The following is a 26,212-nucleotide window of genomic DNA, read 5'->3' as shown; positions in this document are numbered from 1 at the left end:
TATCTGACATATGCTTCCTTCTTTTTCTTAACCAAACCCTCAATTTCTTTAGTCATCCAGCATTCCCTATACCTACCAGCCTTCCCTTTCACCCTGACAGGAATATACTTTCTCTGGATTCTTGTTATCTCATTTCTGAAGGCTTCCCATTTTCCAGCTGTCCCTTTACCTGCGAACATCTGTCTCCAATCAGCTTTCGAAAGTTCTTGCCTAATACCATCAAAATTGGCCTTTCTCCAATTTAGAACTTCAACTTTTAGATCTGCTCCATCCTTTTCTATCACTATTTTAAAAAGAATAGAATTATGGTCGCTGGCCCCAAAGTGCTCGCCCACTGACACCTCAATCACCTGCCCTGCCTGATTTCCCAAGAGTAGGTCAAGTTTTGCACTTTCTCTAGTAGCTACATCCACATACTGAATCAGAAAATCGTCTTGTACACACTTAAGAAATTCCTCTCCATCTAAACCTTTAACACTATAGCAGTCCCAGTCGATGTTTGGAAAGTTAAAATCCCCTATCAGAACTACCCTATTATTCTTACAGATAGCTGAGATCTCCTTACAAGTTCATTTCTCAATTTCCCTCTGACTATTGGGGAGGTGTATAATACAATCCCAATAAGGTGATCAAACCTTTCTTCTACTTGCCTTATAATTTGTGGAGTGATCATGGGTCAATAATAGAGTTGTTAATGAATACTTGAAAAACTTGCATAGATTTTACATATGGTTTCAAACCCATTATTTATCCAGGTAAATGCTAGAAAGTAAGTCTTTATATCCTGGTAGAATAGGGAGACAGATCCTAATTAATATCTTTTCTGATCGATTGTACTGCTGACATTGCGGCACTCAGCACTACAGTGAACTCTCAACTTAGATTTATTCCTCCAATCACAGCATCAAATTGTCTTTTGAAGGAATTTGTAGTGTGTGCTCCCATCACTCTGAGTGAAAGATATCCCAGGTAATAATGAGGCTACTGAAGCTCTTTGTCTTATCCCCATCAGGACCAAATTTCAAGGGATCGACAATGTATGAGAAGAGAGAGCTAATTGTTTGGCAAGTGAACTCTGGTTACCAATGGCACTGCATGGTGAATGCTTCAGGGAATGCCAACCTTTTGTTGGTAAATTCAAATCAAGAAAGTCACTTCAGATTGGTTACAGATATGGAAGTTGAAATGATTCTTTAAGTGGAAAAATCCTTCCTGATGTCTTTTGCAACTTTATGCCGACCTACAGTTTTGTACTGTGTAACAGTGTTTAAATTGAAATTTTGCAATGTAATTATTTTCTCGTCTTTCTTTCCTCTTAAAATGCACAACAGCTTCCATTTACCAGCATTGAATTTCAGCTGAGATCATCTCGTTCACTTGCAAATCTTGTCCTGTCTTACATTTATGCTCTGGATGAATCACATTGTGTTTGCAAATCCAGATTGCTTATCTAAATCAGAAACAGTAGGAACCCAGCAACATCCCAGGCATGCTGTTCTCAGTATATCACCCGTGTCTACAACAGGTCCAAACTGTACTTGCACATCTGCTTCTTTTGCAACTTTTATAACAAGATTTATTTAAGATTTTTCTGCTGCCCAAATTTTGTATAATATCTTTTGATTCGAGAATTCAGATGTATTCTTGAAGTCCAGGTACTCTGCGTTGTCAGGTATGAACATGAAAAGACTCTTTCTTTTAAAAGAAACCCAGGGATTTCAGTCAGACAGAATTTACCCTTCTCACAAACTAAATAATTTCCATTCACTAATATTTTCATGGAAGTAATCTTTGAGGATTTGTTCTTTACAGTCTTACAAAACTTGCAGTCCTTCTGTAGCTATAGAGACTAAATTGCCCGATCAAACTCTGAAGGTTGCAGTTGAATCCAAGATTTGAAAGGTTCTAATATATAAATGCTGTCCAAATAGTTTCAGCTATGATGAAAGTTGTCTGCTAGCCATACTTGTAATTAAGTCCATCATTTACACAAGTCCATAAATTCTCACATTTGTGTTTAATTCAGTTTGGAGCTTGATTCTGCTGCAACCGTTCTCAAAACTCGGTGAATTTTCTTGTAGGTTCCTGTACTCATTTGCCTCAGCTTTGAAGGAAGCGTCATAAAAAATTGGAAAAACAGAACTAATATTTACACTGAATTTCCAAGGTTTAAGTTACATATCCATATTATCTGAATGCTGCTTTAGGGCATTTTTAATATGTTATGGTGCTATGCAAATGCATTTATTTTCTCTTGAGTTAAACTGGACTATCACCAAGCTAAAAATAGATGAATTATTTCATTTTTTCTCATTTTTCTCATGCTATATTAAGCTGATCACAAGGTATAAAATCTTGTGCTGACTCTGTAAAGATTGTGAGCTGCAGATTAATTAATTGCATCTGGCAAAATTGCAAAATTGACAAAAAGGATTTATCACAGCAGATCTCCTGGTAGGAGTGCCACAAACGGACAGGGACAATTTATTGGGAGAGTATAGTGATGTATCTCTCAAAGAGTTAATGTTGGAGAACAGATTGCTTTGGATTTGGTGTCTTACCAGGTGCTTGTTTTTTGACTGGTGCTGACTCAATGGGCTGAAGGGCCTTTTTCTGTGCTGTCGACCTCTATGACTCTATCACACTCAGTATAAAATTTCCATTGATGTGGGTCAAAACCTTTTTATAATGACACAACAAAGTGGTGGCCAAATCAACCACGATACTATTAATATTGTAACTGCTGAACACACATGTTCCAGTGAATTCTTAGCATTAAAAATGTTAAAGTAATTTTTTTTTTAAATGGAAGAATTGCCCTATTTTGAGCTCATGCCCTTTGTATAAAGAAAAATTACAGGGAAAGGATCTTTTGTTATCTACTAGGAACTTCTTGGCCTCAAAACAATTTAACATAATACATACAGCTCTCCTTGCTGTGGCTAATGAATGCTGCTTTATGAATAGTGGATTTTGACCATCATCAGTCATGAGGATCTGGTATTTGACAGATGACAAAAGTTTATTTATGGACAAAATATGTCATATGAAATAAAATTCTTTCTGTAATGGAAATAGTTTGCAAAACAAATTACGACGGAAAATAATCATTTTGTATAAATTACTCAGTGAATTGTCTTCCGTTCTCGCTGTACCTCAGCCATTTTCATTCTGTTCTCCAGATAACTTTTCTAAAACAAGAATTCATGCTGGGAGTGCCCTGATTAACGGGCATGTGCTATTGGATTCCTGGTATAATTTTTAAACTTTAGCTACTGTGATTCTATCCTTTGTGTGATCTGTATTTCCACAACATCATTAATAATGGATTTGAGATTTATGATATGTCCTAAAAACCATAACAATGCTTTTAGCAAGAATGTAAATCAGTTTTTATCCATGAAAAGAACTTTTTAAATAAGGCTCTTTTGTTTTAAGGAAGAATTTTACTGCTGACCAGGAAATGTAGGGTATTTACAAATAAAGATAGCATGCTGTCAGGTTGAATAAAATTGCATTTACTGTGGATTTTAACATCATTCTCACCTACTCAATGCCATCTTTTTATGAACATGTGTAATATGATGATTCATTTAAGGAAGAGTGCATTACATGCTTTAGTTCGGAAAAGCTTTTAGGAGCAGTTGTTTTGTTTTGTGTTAACTTTCTTAAGTGCACTTCTTTTTCCTGCTCCAAATGTGTATTTACACAGCAACTTACAATTCAGATTGCTGGAATCACTTCAGCAAATTGCCTTATACCCAAATAACTCAATTGGCAGTCCAACTACAAGAGTGGAGTGGTGTGAAACAAGCACATTATCCAGCACAAACCTTCCTGATAAATGGAGGCAGCGGGAGCATGAAACTTATAATTTACAACCGCCAACCTGCCTTATCAAGCTTGTCACCAAAGCAACTCAGTACATTGTGATTTTTATTTCATGAGCTGTATTGATAAGTTTTTTTTTATTTCGCCTTTTCTCTTTTACTCTGTTTTACAATTTTCATTTACTGTTCAAAAATGCATCCAGCCATTAATTTAGGATTGAGACCAAAGCATGGCTTTTTCTGCTTTTGTTTAAATATTTGAATGAACTCTGACCATTGATAATTCGAGTTGTATATTTGTTCATTTGTGTTTTATTTCAGCATAAAGCCAAGGTAGAAACTATGACTTTGGATTTATCTTCCCTGAGGAATGTCGAGCAGTTTGCAGAAGCTTACAAGACTAGAAACCTGTAAGTAGACATAAAAAGTAGCATTTGGGTTAGAGAACATCATGATGTGTTATGGATTTTTGTGACTAGGAGGGGCATCGATAGGATATACAGGAAAGAACATTTCTCTTTGGTGGAGGGATTAATGACTGCAGCATAGATTTAAGGTAAGAAACAGGAGGTTTAAAGAGAATGTGAAGAAAGTTTGTTTTGGTTCAGAGGATGGTAGGAATCTAGAACTCACACCTGTGTATGTGGAAGAGGCAGAAACCCCCATAACATTTATAAAGTATTTAAATGTATGCTTGGAGTGCCAAGGGATATAAGGCTCTGGGTCAAGTGCTGAAAGATGAATTTAGAATAGTTTGGCTGGTGCAGATGTAATGGGCCAAAGGACCTTCTTTGTGCTGCAGACCCCTACGAATCTATGGGCACATCCTAACACCATCCCCCACTTTTGCCTACCAAATTTACTTGGAAATTATTTATTACACTTGGTGAAATAATATTTTTTGTGATGGCACAGCAGCAAATCTTTATTAGTAGTAGCAAGCAGTGTTTCCAATTGGTCCTTTAGCCAAGTGTATGTTTATTTCTCCTGTTCACATTTGTTAGGCATGAAGGTTTGCATTGGGCTATTTTTCAGATTATTGTCTCATTTGTGGAACTGACTTTACTCAAAACACAAGCATCTGGTTCTACCAGCAACCTGACATGCTGGCACCTGTAGGGTGGGTTCCTCTTCGGAGGGTCGCTGTGGACTTGTTTGGCTGAAGGGCCTGTTTTCACACTGTAGGGATTCTAATTCTATACACCTTGTCGTCTCTGTCGTTAAACTAACCATAGTTAGACATTGACATATTACATATCACATCAGCTAATATAAGAGCGGGAATGTCACATCAGTGGGATGAATGAAGGTTTGCTCTCTGAGCTAGAAGGTTCATTGAAAATCCAGAACCTCAACCTGAGCTACAAATTTTCTCAAAACTCACTAACATCAGTGGAATGTTATTTTCAGGTCGAGCTGAATGGACTTTAATGGGATAGTCCAAGAGATTTTTTTTTTACTGTTCTGGAATCATTGAGTAGTTACTGCACAGAAGGAGGCCATTTGACTCACCAGCTTTCTGCAAGAATGACCTGATAGTCTCTCACTCCCAAGTTTCCCCTTCGCCCTACACATTGCTGCCATTGAAATAGTTAACCAATCCCCTTCTAAAAGCAATGGCTGAACCTACTTCCACAACACTCTCCGGATGTGTATTATGGACCCAAACTACTTTATGCAAAAATGCTTCTCCTCACCTCATCTTTGCTTCTTTTGCTGTTCACCTTACTTTGGTGCCCTCGGATTCTCGACACTGCATCAGTTTATAAAACCAAGATCCCACATATTTTATTCACCACTTTCTCAACTTGCCCTGTGACCTTCATTGATACATGCCCATGAGTCCCCAGATCCTTCTGCCCTTACACTCCCTTTAGAATTTTAACCATTAATTTATATTGCTACTCCTGATTTTGTCTGATTAAAATGAATCACTTCGTACTTCTCTGCATTAAAGTTTAGCTGCCATGTGTCTACCTATTCCTGTTGAAAACTGTCATTTTCCTTGTCACAATTCAAAATATTTCCAACTTTGGTGTCAACAGCAAACTTTGCAATTGCATGTTAGGTCATTTATGTAGAGTCACAGGGTCATAAAGCATGGAAACAGACTCTTTGGTCCAACTGGTCCATGCCAACCACGTTTTCCAAACTTAGTGAGTCCACTTGCCTGTGTTTGCCCTCTATCCCTCTGAACCATTCCTATTCATGTACCTGTCCAAATGTCTTATAAATGTTGTAACTGTACCTGCATTTGCCATTTCCTCTGGCAGTTCATTTCATGTACAAACCACCATCTGCGTGAAAAAAGTTACCCTTCAGGTCCCTTTTAAATCTTTCTCCTGTCACCTTAAAAATGTACCTTCTAGTTTTGAACTCATCCACCCTAGAGAAAAGATCTTTGCTATCCACCTTTTCTATGCCCCTCATGATTTTATAAACCTCTGTAAGATCACGTCTCAACCTCTTATGTTCCAGTGAACAAGGTCCCAGCCTATCCAGCCTCTCCTTGTAACTCAAACCCTTCAATCCCCGGAACATTCTTGTAAATTGTTTTCTGCGCCCTGTCCAATTTAATAATATCTTTCCCATGGCAGGGTGACTAGAACTGTACACAGTAGTCCAAACGTGGCCTCACCAATGTCCAGTGCAACTGCAACATGACGTCCCAACTCCTATACTCAATAATCTGAGCAATGGAAGCAAACATGCCAAATGAAGCCTTTACCTGGAATTAAGTGTCTAATGATGACCATGAATCCATTGTCAATTGACAGAAAAATCCACATGGTTCACTAAAGTCCTTTAGTGAAGCAAACTGCCTTCCTTATCTGATCTGACCTATATGTGACTCTAGACCCACAGCAATGTGGTTGGCTCTTAAGTGCCTTCTGGACAATTAGGGATGAGCAGTAAATGCTTCCAAGCCAGTGACACCCTCATCCGTGAATGAGTAAAAAAAAACACCCTGTCCATCTGTGATGCAACTTCCAAAGAACGATGTACCTGAACCCCTATGGCCCTTTGTTCGACAATATTACACAGGGCCTCATCATTAACTGTGTAGTCTGCCCTTTGATATCTTACCAAAATGCAACACCTTGCATTCATCCAAATTAAACTCCATCTGCCACAGACTATTGGCCCAATTGATCAAGATCCCTTTTTAATCTTAGTTAACCTTCTTCACTGTCCACTATGCCACCAATTTTAGTGTTATCTGCAAATCTACTAACTATGCTTATAACTTCTCATTCAAATAATTTATATAAATGGCAAGCAACAGTGGACCCAACATTGATTCCTGCGGAACACTGCCGGTAACAAACATACAGTCCAAGAAAAGCAGTTGTTCTCATAGTAACCGAGTGGATTCCTGCTATGTATCACCCTCTAGTCTTTCATTGCTTCTCTCTCAGTTAACTATGTATCTATGTCATCTCTGTCCCTTTTATTTCATGGACTTTACCTTTTAAGTTTTTAAGTTTCATTTTATCAAATGGCTTCTGAAAATTCAAGTCTGACACAATAATCACAATACCTTCACTAATGTCCCTGATATTTCATCAAAAAAAACTTTGTCAAGAGTTAAACACAAGTTAACTATAAAAATTTTAGTGCTGGCTTTCCTTTTTTATGCATGTTTCATGCTGCCTTCATTCAACATGGAATTAGAAAAAGAGTTGATTTTCTGACACTGACATTCCTAATCCAACAATAAGATTCATTGAGAAAAAAATAATTAATCTCCCCTGATGTTAAGACATGCTTATCTGGTTGGTAACAACCCTACTGATGAGGGAGATATGGAGTTTGATTCCTCATATTTGTTGTTCTAACCTGTGCCGACTGGATGGGATATCGAGCCATAGTTGGTTTCAATTCCTGTGGGTGAGGAAGGGAATAATCACTGAGGACGTTACCTTGGCTCATTCTACTTGAAAATGTGTTGCTGGAACAGCGCAGCAGGTCAGGTAGCATCCAGGGAACAGGAGAATCGACGTTTCGGGCATAAGCCATTCTACCTGCACAATTTGAAGCCAGAATAGGCTTGTTTCCAAAGCTTCTGTGGTTGGTTAGTTGGTTAGCACTTGACTTTGAAGTTTTCCTAAAAAAAACTGCATACTTTAGTCAGGTCCTTTTGAGGTAGCTGAACGCATGGAATCAGGTTCCATCAAGGAGCTAACAACTAAAGGGTTCAGGTAGAAATTTGCACTGAGCGTAATGGAAAATCAAACAATAAATAAAGAACTCTGTAGCCAGGCTTCCCTCTTCAATCAACTCCTGTCTAACAATCCAGCACGTTAGTATTACTGAAAGGCTGCAGTGAAGAGTGCAGTAACAACCCAGTGTTTGACTGAAGTTGTATGCATTTGTTCCTGCTTTAATAAATACTTGTATGCATGCCCAGTGGAATGGGGATGGATGAATGGTTTACAATAAAATAAAGCATGAAATGATGCGTCCATGTCACTCAGTGATCAGGAATTATGGTGCCAAACATGTACAGTTGATATTTAGTTAAACCAACATTCAAAGGTAGTGTGCCTGGTTTGTCCGCAAAAGGAAATTAGAACAAAAGAATTTTTATTTGGGACTAAAAGAACATTTAAAATATATGCAAGCACTCATAACACTAAAATACTCACATTAAACAACCTCTTTTCAAATGAGCACAGTGTAGAACTCAAATGTGTGCACTGTATGTCTGAGATTAAAGTCTAAGCATTGTACTAAGATTATGGAATAATCCTAAAATGGAGTAAAAGTAGGAATAAGTAATGGAGGAGTAGATGTAAGTTTGCTCGCTGAGCTACAAGGTTCGTTTTCAGACGTTTTGTCACTATACTAGGTGACATCATCAGTGAGCCTCTGTTTAAGCGCTGGTGTTCTGTCCTGCTTTCTATTTATGTGTCTTGGTCTGTTAAGGTGGGTGATATCATTTCTGGTCCTTTTTCTCAGAAGTCCAAATTGATGTGTTTATTGATGGAGTTCCGGTCAGAATACCAGGCCTCTCGGAATTCTCATATGTGAATATATTTAACTTGTTCCAGGATGGATGTGTTGTCCCAGTCAGTGTGGTGTCCTTCTTTGTCTGGATATAAGGATACTAGTGACAGTGGGTCATGTCTTTCGGTGGCTAATTGGTGTTCATGTTTCCTGGTGGCAAGTTTTCTGCCACCAGGCAGATATAGTGTTTATTACAGACCTGGCATGGTATATTGTAAATGATATTTCTTTTGCTGGTTGTTTCTATTGAATCCTTTAGGTTCATTAGTCACTGTTTAAGTATGAAGGTAGGTTTGTGGGCTCCATAATGTCAAGGGGTCTGAGTAGTCTGGAAGTCTTTTCAGAGATGCCTTTGATGTAAGGTAATGTGGCTAGAGTTTCTGGGCACATTGTAACTGCTTGTTTGGGTTTGTTGTTGAGAATTCGGCTGACTGCAGCAAAGCCATGTCAAATTGTTAATGTGTCACTCTAAGTGTCCTCAGGATATAGATATTGAGAGGAGAAATAGGTAATGGTCAACGTTGTGGATGAGATGTGAGTTCGTCCATTGTTGTTCTCCATGCCAAGCTTCTTTTTACCTCATAATTTATTGACATTGAGGAAGAAAATGGAATCACATCTTTGTTGTTTTAATACCAAGATTTTGTTGCCCTGAAGAAAACCTAAAACTGTTTAGTTTTATTCCCCAAATGCATATTGCAGCAGTGACAGTCAGAGAGACAAACTTGCATTATGATTCTGTATTTAAGTTAGGAACAAAAGTTGGAAGATATATTAACAACCATACACATAGCTGTGCAGCTTCATCCAGCTAAAACTGCTATGTGCTATTTGTTGAATTGAATTAACTCCACAGCTGATCTGAGCCGAGAATGTATTGATAGGATTTTCTATCTCTGATATCTCGTGAATAAATACAACACACTAATTATCACACAGTATTTGTCTTGTACAGAAGTTATAATTTCCCTTTGGTGTTCTCGTACATTGCTCATGAACCTGCAGAAGAAAGCTATCATGTAAAACACTATTTAGAATGAATGAAGTGTTAGGGTGCATTACCTTATAAGACAATGTGTCTGGTTTTGTTTTTTCACAGGGTCTAGGTCAGCCCTCACTTAGAGTACATCCTTAGTTTTGGTATTCCTGCAAGTCAGATGGTATTGAATCTTGGCAAAGGCTGATGAGTTAATTTCCAATTTGAAATGTCTCAGTTACCGAGATGGTCTTATAGAAGTGGAGCTGTACACTTGAGATAAATGAAGACTTAGGGGTGACCTGATTAACGTTTATGCGATGATGAAGGAAATATCTTTGGTTCCAGTTGACATTTAATTCTAATTAAATAAAATCTTAGATTTGTTACAGTGCAGACAGAGGCCATTCAGCCCAACAATCTCTCATACCCACAATCTATCCAATATGCTGGCTGTCCCAACATTTTAACTTTGTACCAAACTCCTGCCTTCCCCATAACCCTGCCCATTGTTTAGATTAGATTAGATGATTAGATTACTTACAGTGTGGAAACAAGCCCTTCGGCCCGACAAGTCCACACCGACCTGCCGAAGCGTAACCCACCCATTCCCCTACATTTACCCCTTTTCCTAACACTACAGGCAATTTAGCATGGCCAATTCACCTGACGTACACATCTTTGGACTGTGGGAGGAAACCGGAGGAAACCCACGCAGACACGGGGAGAATGTGCAAACTCCACACAGTCAGTCGCCTGAGTCAGGAATTGAACCCGGGTCTCTGGCGCTGTGTTATCCAGGGTCTCTTAAATGCTTCAGTTGAACCACCTCCACCAAATTTCCACAAGCCTCATTTCTGATAGAGGGCTTTTGCCCGCAATGTCGATTCTCCTGCTCCTCAGATGCTGTCTGACCTGCTGTGCTTTTCCAGCTCCCCAGTCTTGGCTCTGATCTCCAGCATCTACATTCCTCACTTTTTCCATACAGTGCATCCTACAGCTTGACTACTCACTGTGTGAAAATATATTTTTTCCTCACATCTTACCTGCTTGTTTTGCAAAACACTTTAAAACTGTTACCTTTCATTCTTTATTCATTTAAAGGTGTGAACAGTTTCTCCTTATCTGCTCTGTATAGAGCCCTCATGATTTTGAAATCTTGAATGAAATTTCCTCCTATCCTTCTCCTCTCCAAAGAAAATCTACAAGTGCCAATTTCTCCAATAGATTGTAGGGTAACAATTTTAAATTGTAGTAGACAAGATCTTGAATAAATGCCGTAAGGTGGTTCTTTTCCTGGGGAATGGTTTTTCACTTGTGCAAGCTGGACCTGATCTCAAGGTTACCTTGTACAAACATAGGTGTTCAATGCAATTATCAGGACCAGAATGATCTCCTGGACTAGCTGAGATCCCTGTCTGGAGGTTAAAGAGGAATTTCTCTTTTTTTTTATTTCTCTCCTCTTATTGTCCTGGGTTTTTCATCTGTTTTAGCTTCTCCCATGAGATGACATTATTTTGGGTGGGGAAAGTGAAATGTATATGTTGCGTCTTACCAGACGCCTGTCCTAATAACACAATGATAATAACAGATGCTGAAGAGCAGTTGCTTGTTGTAAGAAAGTTCAAGGAAAGAGGAAAATGGGGTGAGAAAAGCACTAACCTGTCATGTATTTCACGGTGTCTGGATAGTCCAAAGCATTATCTAGCACATTAGAGTTGAAATGTGGGGAAACATAGCCCCCATGCGATCTATTTCAATGATGTTGACTTAAGCACTGTTATTATGCAAAAGAGCTCCTTTGTTGTTCTTCGAATAGTGCTTGGGATCTTTTAAATTCAATAAAATTGCAGGCAGTATCTCAATTTAACTTTTCATCTCAAATTCGGCACCTCTGCCAGTGCAGGATTCTTTCAGTATTGCAGTTTTCAGCGTAAATTTTGTTTTGGAGTTTTTGGAGTGAGTATTGAACTTAAAAACCTTCTGACATAGAGGTGAAAGTGCTGCTACATTGTCCATGCCTTGAATTTTGACCAAGAAAAGGAATCAAACACAACTAAAAATTTCAGTTCACTCCCACCATTTACAATTTATGAAACCTATAATTCTTCAGAATGATACAGTTTTTAATAATTTGTGCACTGAATATGTCCTGACTCATGCCAACAGACAAGATATATTGGAATGTTTAAGTACCTTTGCATAAATAGACTCGGTTACAAATTTTTTTATATCTTCAGATTGTGTTGGTGATTTAAATGAGTTGCCACAGAAAGATTTGAAAATTACTTATTTTAATCCTCAGATTGTTGTAAGATTTATGAATCAGGCAGAACAATTCTCGGCTGGTTAGTTTATCAGGATATAACTCTTAATACAACTCCACCTCATGTCCACCTGTCTTTGAACATAATGCACTTTGATAATGTACAGCTTCTGTAAACGACACTTGCTTATTGATAGTTTGTTTACCAACAGAATACTTACATCAACATTTTGACATGGTTTGCCATGAAATTTGCTGAATTCCAAATTTGTGTATCAAGGAATTTTAAGCATAAGTTACAACAAGCATAAATCAGGTTTCCATAATCCACAAAACTGGTTACTGCCATTTGCTCGTATGTGAGGAGGGACTTCAAATAATGCTCGTTCTAGTTGCTAAAGCACATGTAGGCATTTTTAGAACTTAAAAATTGTGAATCAATAGTATTTCAATGTGATATAAAATTAAAATACTGGTGATTGAGTAGACTCTGCTAAAATTGCATGTTTTTTAACAGTAAGCCCATTTTCTATTCTCTCAATAAAACTGCATCCTCGTATTCTTAAATATATCAATTGATATACTTCAATGCAAGGAAGTAAAATTGTTTGTTTCACTATCTAAAGGCATTTAGATTTTAGATTAGATTACATTACAAGCGCAACCCACCCATACCCCTACATTTACCCCTTACCTAACACTGCAGGCAATTTAGCATGGCCAATTCACCTGACCCACACATCTTTGGACTGTGGGAGGAAACCAGAGCACCCAGAGGAAACCCACGCAGACACGGGGAGAACGTGCAAACTCCACACAGTCAGTCGCCTAAGGCGGGAATTGAACCCAGGTCTCTGGCGCTGAGGCAACAGTGCTAACCACTGTGCCACCGTGCCGTGGAAGTTTTAAGTTCATAATTATCAAAAGGGTATTGAACAGTACTTTGGACCAAAACATCACTCTTGGAAGCCTACACAATTTGGAATAGGATTTACACCTTCTCTGTACCCAGAATGGTAACTTGACCCCATTATCCCCATTCTCCTTCTACCTGCATGTTGCAAATCCTCACTATAAAACCTTTTTATGCGGCTCCAGTAGTTTATGCTGACAATATAGTTGGGCCTTGATGTAGGCATTTTGTTTTAATGTTACTACAGTAACAAATGCACAGCAACCTTCTGCGAAATATTGGATTGTTAAGAGATTGCGCAACTGTATACGATATTTCAGATGTAAAATGCATTATTCTAAACCTGATTATTTTTGTGCACTCTGTTTATGATATTTTTCTGTATGGGCACTTGCCATGAAAAGTTAATATAATTAGTTGTATTATTTGATATTCCTACAAGGAATTATGTTTTAAGCAAAATGCAGTGCAACAGGTTATTGAGTTACTGTGGCCTATTAAAGTAATGTAATAAAATTACATATATTAAACAGCAGCTCTGTGGGTAATACCTAAAGGACAGTACACATGGCACAATCATTTGTCTGAAAGTGGTCCTGACAGAGAAATAAACCACTGCTCCTCTATTCACACATGTAGTATAAAAATAATTTTCTTAATACTTTGTACAATAAAGTGACATATGACCTTTGCTTGTAATTTTAAAAAAGTCTATAAAGTATCTGTAACTGTCAGAGGACTAAATGAAGTGGAAGCTAGATTTTGAAAGAAATAATTATGTTTTACAGGATTTATTGTGACCCATTAAGAAATGGATAGAGAGGTAAAAAACTTATTAAATTGAATATTCACAGTGGGCTTCTAAAGTTAAAGGTTGGAGCATGCAGTAGTTGGTATAACTCCAGGCACCACTTTCTGCTTAGCATTACTATGTGCTCCAGCAGTAATCATTTTCTAAAGGCTCAACCATTTCACTGAAGGAAGCTGGAGCTTAGGAATGTGCAGTTAATACCTTGGTGGAAGGACTAGTGATCTTCGGAGTTTGCCAGTTACTGGGGCACTGATGGACTGAAGGGGTAAAATGTTGAGTTATTAGTTGTGAAAGGCTTACTTGAATGTCTTCGGTGCTCCTTATGTTTTCCTGTTTTAAACAAATGCTAATTTTGTTCAAATTTTTCTGATAGAAATTTGGAGTTTTTCTTGCAGAATGTACAGTTCCAAAATATTTCTAAGTTCCTAACATTTAATTCACCTTGAGGTTAATAATTAACTAACGCATGCAAGTGTGCGATAAATGGGTCTCTCTGCTGCTTGTTGAAAATATGGAATTATGTTGGTCATGTTTATGTTCTCTACATGACCATCCGCCTATTGTACAAGTGATGGAAGTTAAGATGGTTGTGATCCTGGAAGACTAATGAACCAAATCAACATCCGATCTCTGGTGGCTGGGAATCCTGTGTCTGCCCCTTTCACCTTCCAGTGTTTTGCCACTGCTAGGATACTGATGTTGTGCACTTCTGTTGTTAAATAGGCTTGGCCATCACATTTCATGTTGCCATATGCTGAGTCAAATCTAGTCCAAACTTTGAAACCAGGAATTCCATCAGAATATGTTCTCTTTATACCCACAACACATGGTTTTAGAAGTTCATTTACAATGTTTTATATTCCTTGTGATGCTTTCCTGTCCAGTATGAGCAAAAGATGAATGGTTTCAAATAGGCTAGAATGTGGATTGACCTTAGAATCTCGTGCATATGAATTTTCAAAAGAAAACATCAGTGAACAACACCACAACAGTTTTCTGCACAAAATTGTGGTTCATAGTATTTGGGATAGTGTTAACATGGATTAAGGATTGGTTAATGGACAGAAAACCAAATGAAATAACTTTAGGTTGGAGGCAATAATTAAGTGGAACTGTAACTCATCCCAAGGATTGATGAGAAAGGAAATTCAAAAAGGTCATAAAGAAATATAGACTGGTCAACTGTGTGGACAAAAGTGTTGTAGATGGGATACAATATGGGGAAGTGTGAATTCATCAACTTTGGAAGGAGAAATAGAAATAAGAAAAATGTTCGAATTGTAAGAAACTGGGAAATATTACTATTCAGAAGTACTTGAGTGGCTCTGTACATGAATTACTGAAAAGTAATGTCAATTTGCAAAAAAAATGGAATGATCTGCTTTTTGCAAAAGTATTGGAGCACAACAAGAAAGAAACCTTAGTAGAATTATGTTGGACCTTAGTAGAATTATGTTGGACCTTAGTAGGACTACATCAAGTGTACCATGTAGTTTTGACCTCCATATTATATAATGGATAACTAATGAAAGTTCATAGACTGACTTCTAGACTGAGGGAATTGTACTGTTGGACAAGATTCGGTAGAATGAAACGATATTCCAGAGACTTTAAAAGAATGAGAGTTGATAGATGATTTCTTTGGAATTCTGAAGGGTTCTTCCTGGGTGGATACAGACAGTGGTACTTCTCCTCCACACCATTGGGAATCTAGAACTCAGAATAAGACCAGAATAAGACTGAAATGAGGAGGCATGTCTTTATCCTGCATAACGAACCTTTGGAATTTCATATTCCAGAGAGATATGAATGGTCAACTGCAGTGTCCCTACCTGTGGACTAGGAGGTCAAGATTCAAATCCCACCTGCTACAGGGGTGTATTATAACATCTCTGACCAGGATGGTTGAAAAGTATCTATAATATTTTTGGAATGTAGCGTTATATGTACAAAAAGTAAAAGGTATCATGTGAATTGTTCTGAAGTCTCCCTGACAGTAATTCTGAGTGAAGTGATTGTTAAGAGAGCAAAGGAAAGTTTAGATTGAAAACACTGGGTATTTACAAATGGGGATAATGTGAACAGTTTCTATGTTTCCAATGATCAATCTGAGTCTCCCAAAATCCCAGAAAGGTATTGGGACTAACTGGGGTTGTAACAGTTATGCCATAAATAGTCTCTTTACTTCTAGGAATAGAGAGAGTTGTGGCTAAGAAGAGCTAATGAGCATTTCTACAGAGATACAAGGTTAAAATGTTTCATGGGGAATTGGCAAGTGCACATTATTTTGAGCTCAAGTTACAAAATTTGTGATAACTCAATGAATATGACAGAGACAGCAGTGATTTGTGTAGACAGGCAGGAGATGAGGTCATTTGACATGGTCAACTGCTGCACCTGGAATTAGTGGGGTGATGCTGTCCAGTTAAAGAGATGCATCCTGCAGCCATTAAAGGATTCTGAGAGATGGAACTAGCTTTATTGCTTTTGTTGGATTTAAGAAATTCTCTAGCACAGTTCCTGGAGATTGACATTTTAAGTTGTTACTTTGTGGAATGTAGAGATGGAAACCCATTTGAAACTGAGAACAGAATCCCTGCAGTGTGGAAACAGACCACTCAGCCCAACAAGTCCACACTGGCCCTCTAAAGAGCATCCCACCCAGACCAATCCCCACCCTTTCCCTGTAATCCATGGCTGACACACATAACCCACACATCCCTGAACCCTATGGGGCAATCCATCTAACTTGCACATCTTTGGATTGTGGGAGGAAACTGGAGCACCCAGAGGAAACCCACGCAGACACTGGGAGAATGTGCAAACTCCCCACAGACAGTTGCCTGAGGCTGGAATCGAACCTGGGTCGCTGGAGCTGGGAGTTGTGAGACAGCAGTGCTAACCACTGAGCCACTTGCCACTGAAGTATTTAAAAGAAGGTGTCACTTTTTGTGGTTTTAAATTATAACGTGCTTAAGAAAAAGTGTTCATTCATTAGTGGTTTTTGTCATTTGTTACAGTAAAAGTTTTAAAATGTGAAATTTTGTTATTCTTTTAGCTAATAACTGGCTTTTTGAATATCTTTAAAAGTGTTTTCACTCTTTTGAGATGGTAACAAAAGATTGAAAGATATTTTACTGCTAAAGGAATTAAGGGATAATGTGACAGTTCTCCAAGGTGACGTTGAGGCAGATCTGTCATGATATGTTGAATGACTGAACAGACTTCAAGGCTGAATGAAATAATGAGACTCCGATTTCCTACTTTATTATAGCACCAAATTCTACATTGTCACCATTCCCATTTTCCGCCCTTTATAAGTATAACCTCTAGTTATCTCATGTTTGTATCCTTCGCTGCTGTCATTCCTGCATTGCTTTTTATTATTGTCCATCATACAACCCAATGGGAAGTATGCATACCTCCAATGTTGGCTTCTTGATGCCTGCCCTGTCCCTTTGTCCTCCCTTTTGATAGTCAGACCACCAACCGTTGAGACACTAAACTCTGCAATGTCTTCCCAAAACCACACTGACTCTCACCCTCCTTCTTTCCTTGTAAAATGCTGCTCAGTTTATTCCACTTTGGCCAAACCTTTGGTCACCTCTCCTAATATCTACTACTTTAACTTGGTGTGTAACCTGTATTGCTTAATGTATGCTCCTGTGAATCACCTTGAGAAGTCTTTCTCCAAATGCAAGTTGTTATTGCTCCTATTCGAAATGCATACTGTGTCACCCAACTTCATGCTGTTTGTATATAATTCTCCCTGAAATGGCCATTCTCCATGTGTGATAGGAGATGCTAATGTACAAATATAATGAACATGATTATGCTGTCCCATAACAGGACATTGTACTGAAGCATTATTAGCCAAATGCTCTCGTCACCCCAAGTTAATGTAATCTTCTGGTAAGAGAATAAAACCCCAGAAATTATGGCCTAGTGCTGCATTAAGTTTTGCGCAGTGATTGTCTGGAAAAGTATATTGACCTTTGAAAAAGAATAGAGCATTTTTACCAGATTTATACTAGAATTAAACTTTGAGGGCTAGTCTCATAAACCTGGCTGGAATTCCTTTGAATTTAGAAGATAATGAGGTGATCTGTGGAACATTACAAAGTCAAAGGTCACATGACATCAGGTTATAGTCCAATAGGTTTATTTAAAATCACACGCTTTTGGAGTGCTGCTCCTTCATCAGGTATCTGATGGAGGAGCACTGCTGCGAAAGCTTGTGATTTTAAATAAACCTGTTGAACTATAACCTGGTGTTGTGACCTTTGACTTTGTCCACCCCAGTCCAACACTGTCACCTCCAGAACATTATAAAGTGTTTTAATAGCTGGGATACACGAGAACTGTATCCAGTGTGATAGAAACCAAAGCAAGAGGGCATCGTTTTAAAATTAGAGTGGTTAAATGAATAATGACATTGGGAAGCATATCCTGAAAGACAAGGTAGGGAACTATGTCTTTAAAAAAGCAATTGATGGCTGGGTGAGTTGGAAGTTTCAAAATTAAGATTGATAGCTTTGTACCAATCAAGTGTAACAAGGGACAATGAAAAAATATGTGTAAGTGGAGTTGAGCTACAACTCAGCTGTGGTCAGATTAAAGAACAAAACAGGCTTGAGGGGCTTAGTAGTCTTGGCATATACCTATGATCCTGTTTCATTCTATCAGGAGCTTGTTCCATGCCCTTTGAATGTTTGCATGTACATGAGTGCCGACATTTTTGCAAACAAGTTCTTGCAGCGGCCAAAACTACAATGTAAAAGAAAAGCTTTCTGAATAGCAGTCACAAATGGAATCTTCAGCTGTGGTGGGTGAGTCGTAGAGTCAAACAACCTTGGATCTCACCAGTCCATGCTGACTGTAATCGCAAACTAAACTAATCCCTTGCTTGCGCCTGACCCATGTCCCTCCAAACATTTCTTATTCATATACTTATCTAAATGTCTTTTAAACATTGTCACTGTATCTTCATGCAATACTTCCTCTGGAAGTTCATTCCACACATTGAAAATTGCCCTTCACATCTTTTTTAAATCTTTCTCCTCTCACCTTAAAAATATCATGCCCCTTAGTCTTGAAGTCCCCTGGCCTAGGAAGAGGAACTTGCCTTCACCTCACCATACCTGAAGTGGGAGTTGACCTGGGGCATGCTGACATGGGGCATACAGATACAAGATGGCCTCTGAGCCATAAGTTAGTCACTTTACACACAAGATGGCCACTGAGCCATCACATGGAAAAATAGAGTGAAGAATACACAGATACTGCCAGAGGCCAGCAGGATACCAGCACAATAGACACAGAACATAGATAATTAGTTTAAGGTGGGTGAGGGAGAGAATACGCATCAGTAATGTCTACTGCCCGCCGAAGTGTCTGAGTCCAGCCACCACCTTCAATCGAAATGATAACTACTGAGACTGCTTTGGAAAGTGATCTTCCTTCTCAGGAAGAATGATCACGACCAATTACTGCAGCAATGGACTTCTGCGTAGCTGCTGAAACTGACATTGACTGTAATGTTTTGTGTAAACAAACCATGCTGCAAAAACAAAGACTCCATATCTGGATCATTATACCATGAAATGTATAAAATATTGTGACATGTGCTCCGAGGTTGAGAGAAGGCTCGCAGCTGACAGCCGTGTCTCTCTCCCCCTGGAGCTCCGGTTTCTTTGTACAATAAGCCCTGTCGCTGAATTGCAATTCTGATTCCGAGACTGGTGATTTTCCTCACACCAACACCTGTCATAATTTTATAAATCTCTATAAGGTCAACCCTCAACCTCGAAGGCTCCAGTAAGAAAAGGTCCCAGCTTATCTAACCTCTCCCCATATCTCAAACCTTCCAATCCTCGCAACATCACTTTGAGTGAGGGAAAGCAAGTACAATTGAACCTGATTCTGCACACGTTAATGCACACTTCACCATGAATTGCTGGGTAGCCACTAAGAGTGCAAAGCTCAGTTGTGTCCCATTTCCTCTCATACCTTAAAGGAGTTGGTGATGGTGTCTGTCGATTGCGTTTCACTGTCATATCTGAAAATGGAGGCTTAATACTTAGAATAATTTCTCTTTCCATATTTGCAGATAAGGCTTGGGGACAAAAGCAATAGTTTGTTAAGAAGTAATGTTGCATCTTATTCTTAAAACAAAATTTTACATTGCCCAGCTTACATGATTAATCCTTTATGAAAAATGTGTTGCTTTATTTATACAGCTGGTTTTAATATGCTCCCTCAGAATTATTGTATTAGCAAGTTCCTGGGGTTTCAGTGCCAAGTAGTAAGGGGAAAAAGAGATCTTGCTTTGACAGAAATATGGGGTGACTTTTCAATCTTTGATGAAAGAAATACATTCTGTCCAAAACAGGCTTTTATTACATGAGGTGAGATCTCTCATTTGCTTCATGCTGAATGTCATCTGAAACTTCAGTCTTGGTTTCCTCTCCTGAAGCCTTTTTTTTTATTAGACTGTGTTACTGTAGAATAAAATCCACTTTATCCATAAAAGGCACATTGAGTAACATTGCTTTGAAGTAAGAGTTGTGGCCCATTCTGCAAGATTTTTGGAGCATAGAAGAAGTAATGAAATTTTGATTATGTACAGCTCCATTGCACCATCCAAAATAACCCTCACTTGGTAGCTGGAAATATGAATGGGGTTGTAGATTGTGCTCTGAAATTCTCAATCACCAAAGTGCTCTGCAAAACATAACCAGGAATGAAAGATATTCAATGCGGCAAATGCAGTGACTAATAGATTTAGAGTTTAGTAATGCTAGTGTTCAGTTTTGTTCATCTTTTTACCACTGCTGAACAATTTAAATGGCCATGACTTCAGGCACCACCAGTTTTAAGACTGACAGCTTGGATATAAAAACATACCTAATTATATTTGATTACTTTTAAATATCTTTGAAGACAAGAATTTCAACAAAAAAATTAAGAAATTGAAGGCCTTTGCCGTAAACTTGGAGCAGATGCATCCATCCCCAAAGGGCAATGTGAGGCTGTGGCAGGCCAAATCCATAGTAATTCAGCAATTGAGAGGAAAGTACCCCCAAAAAACAACAGAAATTCCTCTAACCTGAAAATTATCACTGAAAAATGCCATCTTCATTCCAGTGATGATCCCAATTTTTTTAGGCAGTTTTAACAGTACCACAAACATTGCTAAAAGTAGACTGTTCCTGCTACATCTCCATGCCAACAATGGTCCAACCAACCAGCACTCTATTCTCTCGCTGTATTAATTGAGAAGTAGTCTCTTCTTGAGTCTATTTCTTGTGTCCTAGTCCCGATGAGTACAAGATGCTTCAATTTCTTGTCTCCTTTTAGCACTGTTTTAACATCTGTACTACCAAGCATTATTTGTCTTCATAGTGGTCTGTCTGTGGCTTTATCATTGACCAGAAACTCAACTGGACTCACCAAATAAACACAGTGGTTACAACTCACCTCTTGACTCCCCAAAGCCTATCCATCATCTACAAGGCATGTGTCAGGAGTGTGATAGAATACTCCCCACTTGCCTGGATGGCTGCAGCTCCAGCAACACTCAAGAAACTTGACACCATCCAGGACAAAGCAGCCTGCTTGATTGGCATTGCATCCACAAGGATCCACTCCCTCCACCACCTGCTCAGTAGCAGCAATATATACTATCTACAAGATGTACTGCAGAAATTCACCAAAGATCCTCAGACAGCACCTTCCAAACCCACAACCACTTCCATCTAGAAGGACAAGTGGGAACACCACCACCTTTAAGTTCCCCTCCAATCCACTCACTATCCTGACTTGGAAATATATCGCCGTTCCTTCACTGTCGCTGGGTCACAATCCTGGAATAGATAAAAACAATGACTGCAGATGCTGGAAACCAGAGTCTAGATTAGAGTGGTGCTGGAAAAACACAGCAGTTCAGGCAGCATCCGAGGAACAAGAGAATCGACATTTCAGGCATAAGCCTGATGAAGGGCTTATGCCCGAAACGTCGATTTTCCTGGTTCTCGGATGCTGCCTGAACTGTTGTGCTTTTCCAGCACCACACTCTCGACTCATATCTGCTCACTACGTCATAAGAAAGGCTTGGAAATGCATGGTCAAAAAGGGAATTTTATCCTAGAATTCCCTCCCTAATGGCATTGCGGGTCAAACCAAAGCAGATGGACTGCAAGAAAGTTCAAAAAGGCAGTTCACCATCACCTTCTCAAGGGCAACGAGGGATGGGCAATAAATTCTGACTAGCTAGCAAAACCAACATACCACAGATTGATTTTTTAAAATTCCCTTTCTGACCATGCATTTCCAAGCCTTACTTATGACGTAGTGAGCAGATATGAGTCGAGAGTGTGGTGCTGGAAAAGCACAACAGGTCAGGCAGCATCCGAGGACCAGGAAAATCGACGTTTCGGGCATAAGCCCTTCATCATGCTTATGCCTGAAACGTCGATTCTCTTGTTCCTCGGATGCTGCCTGACCTGCTGTGCTTTTCCAGCACCACACTCTTAACTCTGATCTCCAGCATCTGTAGTCCTCACTTTCTCCTAGTGAGCAGATATGAGATAAGGCTATTGGCCAAATGCTGGAAAATGGGTTCACAGTAGTAAGGCGCTTGGTTTTGGCTAGCATGGACTCAATGGGCCATAGGGCCTTTTTCTATGCTGTCGACCTCTATGACTCTACGTCTATCTGAAATTAATCAGTACTTTTCACTGTGTTTTGGAGACATTCACTTTTGTAGATGGCAGAGCATTGCAGGTGCTCTTGTTGGCTACTATATATTTTAATGCTGTACATTTTAATGCAGGACCAGCTGCTTCTATTGCTGCACCTCCCAGGGGCATTAGCCTGGAGAGTTGTTCCTTTTTCTTCAAATTGTACATGCAGAGTACTAAAGCTCCTACTACAGTCTTCGCTCTGTTCTTTAATATCAGGGCTTTATGAAGACTGCTAGTTTCTTGGGAATGAAACTGAAATGATTGTAGAGATCAGTTGTATTTTTCTCTGATTCCTTCATTCCACATCCAGCTGTGTTCATATTAAGATGCTCATCGAGGAAATCAGCCTGAAGGTGGAAGGAAGCTATAAGGAGAATTTTAGAAGTAATTCGCAATGTTTCGATATGTCCTACTGCATATAGAACAGCATGTATTGTGTGATATACATTCTGTAGACCGTACGTTCCGTGCAGAGCTCCGTAATTTAAGACCTCCTTCTCATCCTGACAAATGTTGTATCTAATTGCTCAGGAGTGATTATTTTAAAACATGCTTCAGAGTTTATTATAGTGCAGTATCAAATGATTTACTGCATGTAATTATACAGAAATTTAAAGCACGGTTATTAGATATTTCATGAATGTACATTCAACTGCTGTACCTCTATCTAAAAAAAATAAGCATTTCAAAGCTTGTCTTTGTCTTGCATTTAGTAGATAAGTAACATAATAGGAAAGTTGGGCTTTTAAATTTGTTGATGCAGGTAATTCTTTCAAATCTGTTTGTCAAGAAAACTGGAGCATTTTGGTATTTAAAAATTAACAAATGAGCAATACTGTGTAAATGACAGTATTCTGAATGTGAAGCAGGTATAGAAAATGACATGCCCACACAGTAGGCAAGTTACTATCTAAAAGAGCAAGGATAGGTAGGTGCATACCTGTACTTTGAATGTAACCCTTCATCTGAACTCGGTTGGTTCTGGTTTCCAGTGTTTAGTACTTTTTGCCTATAAGCACTGTTTTGTCTTCAGTGTTTTGTAACAGATCATAATTGGAAGAAGATATAATCCTAATTGCATATTTGGTGTAACGAAAGGCCTGCTTAATGTTTGCACTCTTGTTTATGATAAACCCATTGCTGAAAGTGGGATTGGAAGGAGTCAAGTAAATTGTAATTCAAATGTTATGCTGTTTGTTTATTGAAACCTACACACTCAAAGTTCTCTGAACCTATTGCTCCTATATTCCCCTCTGAAGGGTAAATGTTGGACTTGTATTCCCCCCAGCTCATTTTTGAATGTCCCCCATATTGCTGTGATGTAGACTTACCCAAAAGGTGCTGTTCTCAGTCTACTAATCCTGCTTCATTTTAATAAAATCTGTTTTACCCCAATCCAAAGCCGTGTTTTGCAGGCCATCTTTCTCCTTTTCTGGAACAAATTTGAACTGTACCATGTTGCGGTCACTATCGCCGAAATGTTTCCCCACCGTCACATTGAACACTTGTCCAGCTTTCTTCCCCAGAATCACGTCTGCCACTGCACCATCACTTGTTAAGCCTTCTACATATTGATACAAAAAACACTCCCCTACACACATTTCAAGAACTTCACCATCTTTCGGGGTATGAGAGGGTAATGTCACAACAGAGGTTCTGGAGAATAGTGAAGGTAGCAAAACACAACAGTGCAAAGAATCTATAACATTTGATGTGACACAACATTCTCCTAATTTGAACTATTCACCAGGGCTAGATTATTGCACAACTTAAGCAATTATTAATGCAGAATGTTGCTGGAAGTGTTTACCTGCTGCCATTGATTGGATATTTTAAATAATACTGCTATTGTGCTGTTTTCCCTGGAGGTCCAAAATATGTTATGTTTTGAACAGTAATAGAACATGTAAATTATTTTTTCACTTACATGAATGTAAATCATTATACTCATACGAATTGAAGTTAGACTATTTGACTGCTTAGATTTCTGTCCCAAATTATCATTTCCTTTTGGATTTAATGCTAACTGCTACAGGGACCATTGGTAAAGTTATTAAGGCCACACAACTTCACTCCACTGTACATACACAAACACCGCAGAACTTTTCCACATGTGCAATACTCGAGCAAGGTTGTATTTCTTCATTAGCGATTCCCACAGCTGAGAAAGTCTCAAAGGATGTCAAAGAACATTAATTTTCATCGTAACATGGAGTCTTTCAGGTGTGAATGGCAGTGAACAGCTGTCATGGGTTTTCTGAACTCTATTACAGGCTATATCTCTAGGCAAGAAAGTGATATCTTTGTCATTTGCAGGTGAAATATAATCTGTTCTTTTTCTTAAGAAAAAGTCAATACTCAGCTTAGACAATTCTGGTAAATAACTTGCTGTTTGACCTGACCACAAAGAGAAGAGAAAGAATACGACATAAACAACTGTTATAAGTGAAGTAGAAGGTACTTGATGGGAGACAGGCCTCCTGTGTATAATAGCTAAAGGTCATTTTGATCGTCTTCTTTAATATCAGGAAAGCAGTTCGGATGCAGAACACTAAATAAATTATGTTTTAGGGTGCGTCCAATGTATCACAAGATGAATTTAATCCTTATGCGGAACAAGACAGAATATCCTGAAGAAAATGAAGCCATTTATCTCCGAGATGTATGTTAGCAGTTGTTTTGATGTAGTATCGAGAGTAGAAGTGAAGAACTCCACACGGACCAATTGACGATTTGCAGACATTCAGACTGATTGAAGTCATATACTATGTTTTTCCTTGGGAAATTATTTTAGTGTCAGAGGTTACTGCCAAGGGGATTTTCAAATAAATAAATTGCACTCCACCTCTCATAACAGTGTCATTGGGGATCGCTGAATACACTGGTCTAATTATATACCTTGTGAGAATATTTCCCCACTTTGATGAGCACTGAAGGAGAGAAAGAAGCATACCCTGTAGAAGAAAGAAATGACCGATCTGTTACTTACATTTGTTGTTGTATGATGACGCTTTGCTTCTTTCTGACAAGTCTGGCAGTGAGAGTGGAGCTAATTGTTATACGTTGCCTATTTTTCTATGTGGCAGGCATTGCCAAGAGACCTGAAATAATGTTTGTTATTAACTTTGCCTGCTCAACATTCATCTGTAATTGAGGCTTAATTCTGATAAATTTTTTGCAGTTTAAGAATAAAGCATTTTTATTCACCTTCTTCACCTTCAGCTAATAAGCAAAATGCAATCCGATATTTATTAATGCTTAGTGCTTTTTGGTTTAATTTTTTTTGTTTTCGTCAAGATGAAGATTAAGAGGATAATTTAGCCCTTTTTGCGGGAAGTGTAATATGTGTATGCTGGTGACACAAAGTATAAAAACAGGCAAAAGAAACGCAAAAGCTAAAATTACAACTCACAGTCACCTTTTCCATGTAGGAGGAAATATAAGGGACAGGGTTTTTTCCAGTTAAAAGGATTTACTGTTTCCATTCTTAAACGATTAGGTAAGATGCAAATACTTATTAAATAAATGCTCAGTTCTTATTATTTGTCAGTTTTTGTACAGTTTAGGGGCATAGTTGGGGGATTAGTGATTGCTTTGTGGAAAAGAATCAGTATATCAGACCTCAAAAGAAATGCATGGGTGTGGAACTCCAGCTAGGAATT

At 38.6% G+C, this 26,212-nt stretch overlaps 1 protein-coding gene across 10 annotated transcripts in view; it reads left to right on the top strand.

Annotated features, from left to right (window-relative positions):
* The window catches only part of wwox (WW domain containing oxidoreductase), a 946,567-nt gene that overhangs the window by 285,648 nt on the left and 634,707 nt on the right, over window positions 1–26,212 (top strand). For all 10 annotated transcript variants that reach the window (XM_043706559.1, XM_043706563.1, XM_043706566.1 and 7 more), the window contains exon 6: window positions 4,152–4,240. In XM_043706559.1, coding sequence (XP_043562494.1) covers window positions 4,152–4,240 — 89 coding nt within the window. The remainder of the gene's footprint in view (window positions 1–4,151; window positions 4,241–26,212) is intronic.

The sequence above is a fragment of the Chiloscyllium plagiosum genome, chromosome 17 (assembly GCF_004010195.1).
Source record: "Chiloscyllium plagiosum isolate BGI_BamShark_2017 chromosome 17, ASM401019v2, whole genome shotgun sequence".
NCBI classification, from domain to species: Eukaryota; Metazoa; Chordata; class Chondrichthyes; order Orectolobiformes; family Hemiscylliidae; genus Chiloscyllium; species Chiloscyllium plagiosum.
This window is presented reverse-complemented; position numbering and strand designations above follow the sequence as displayed.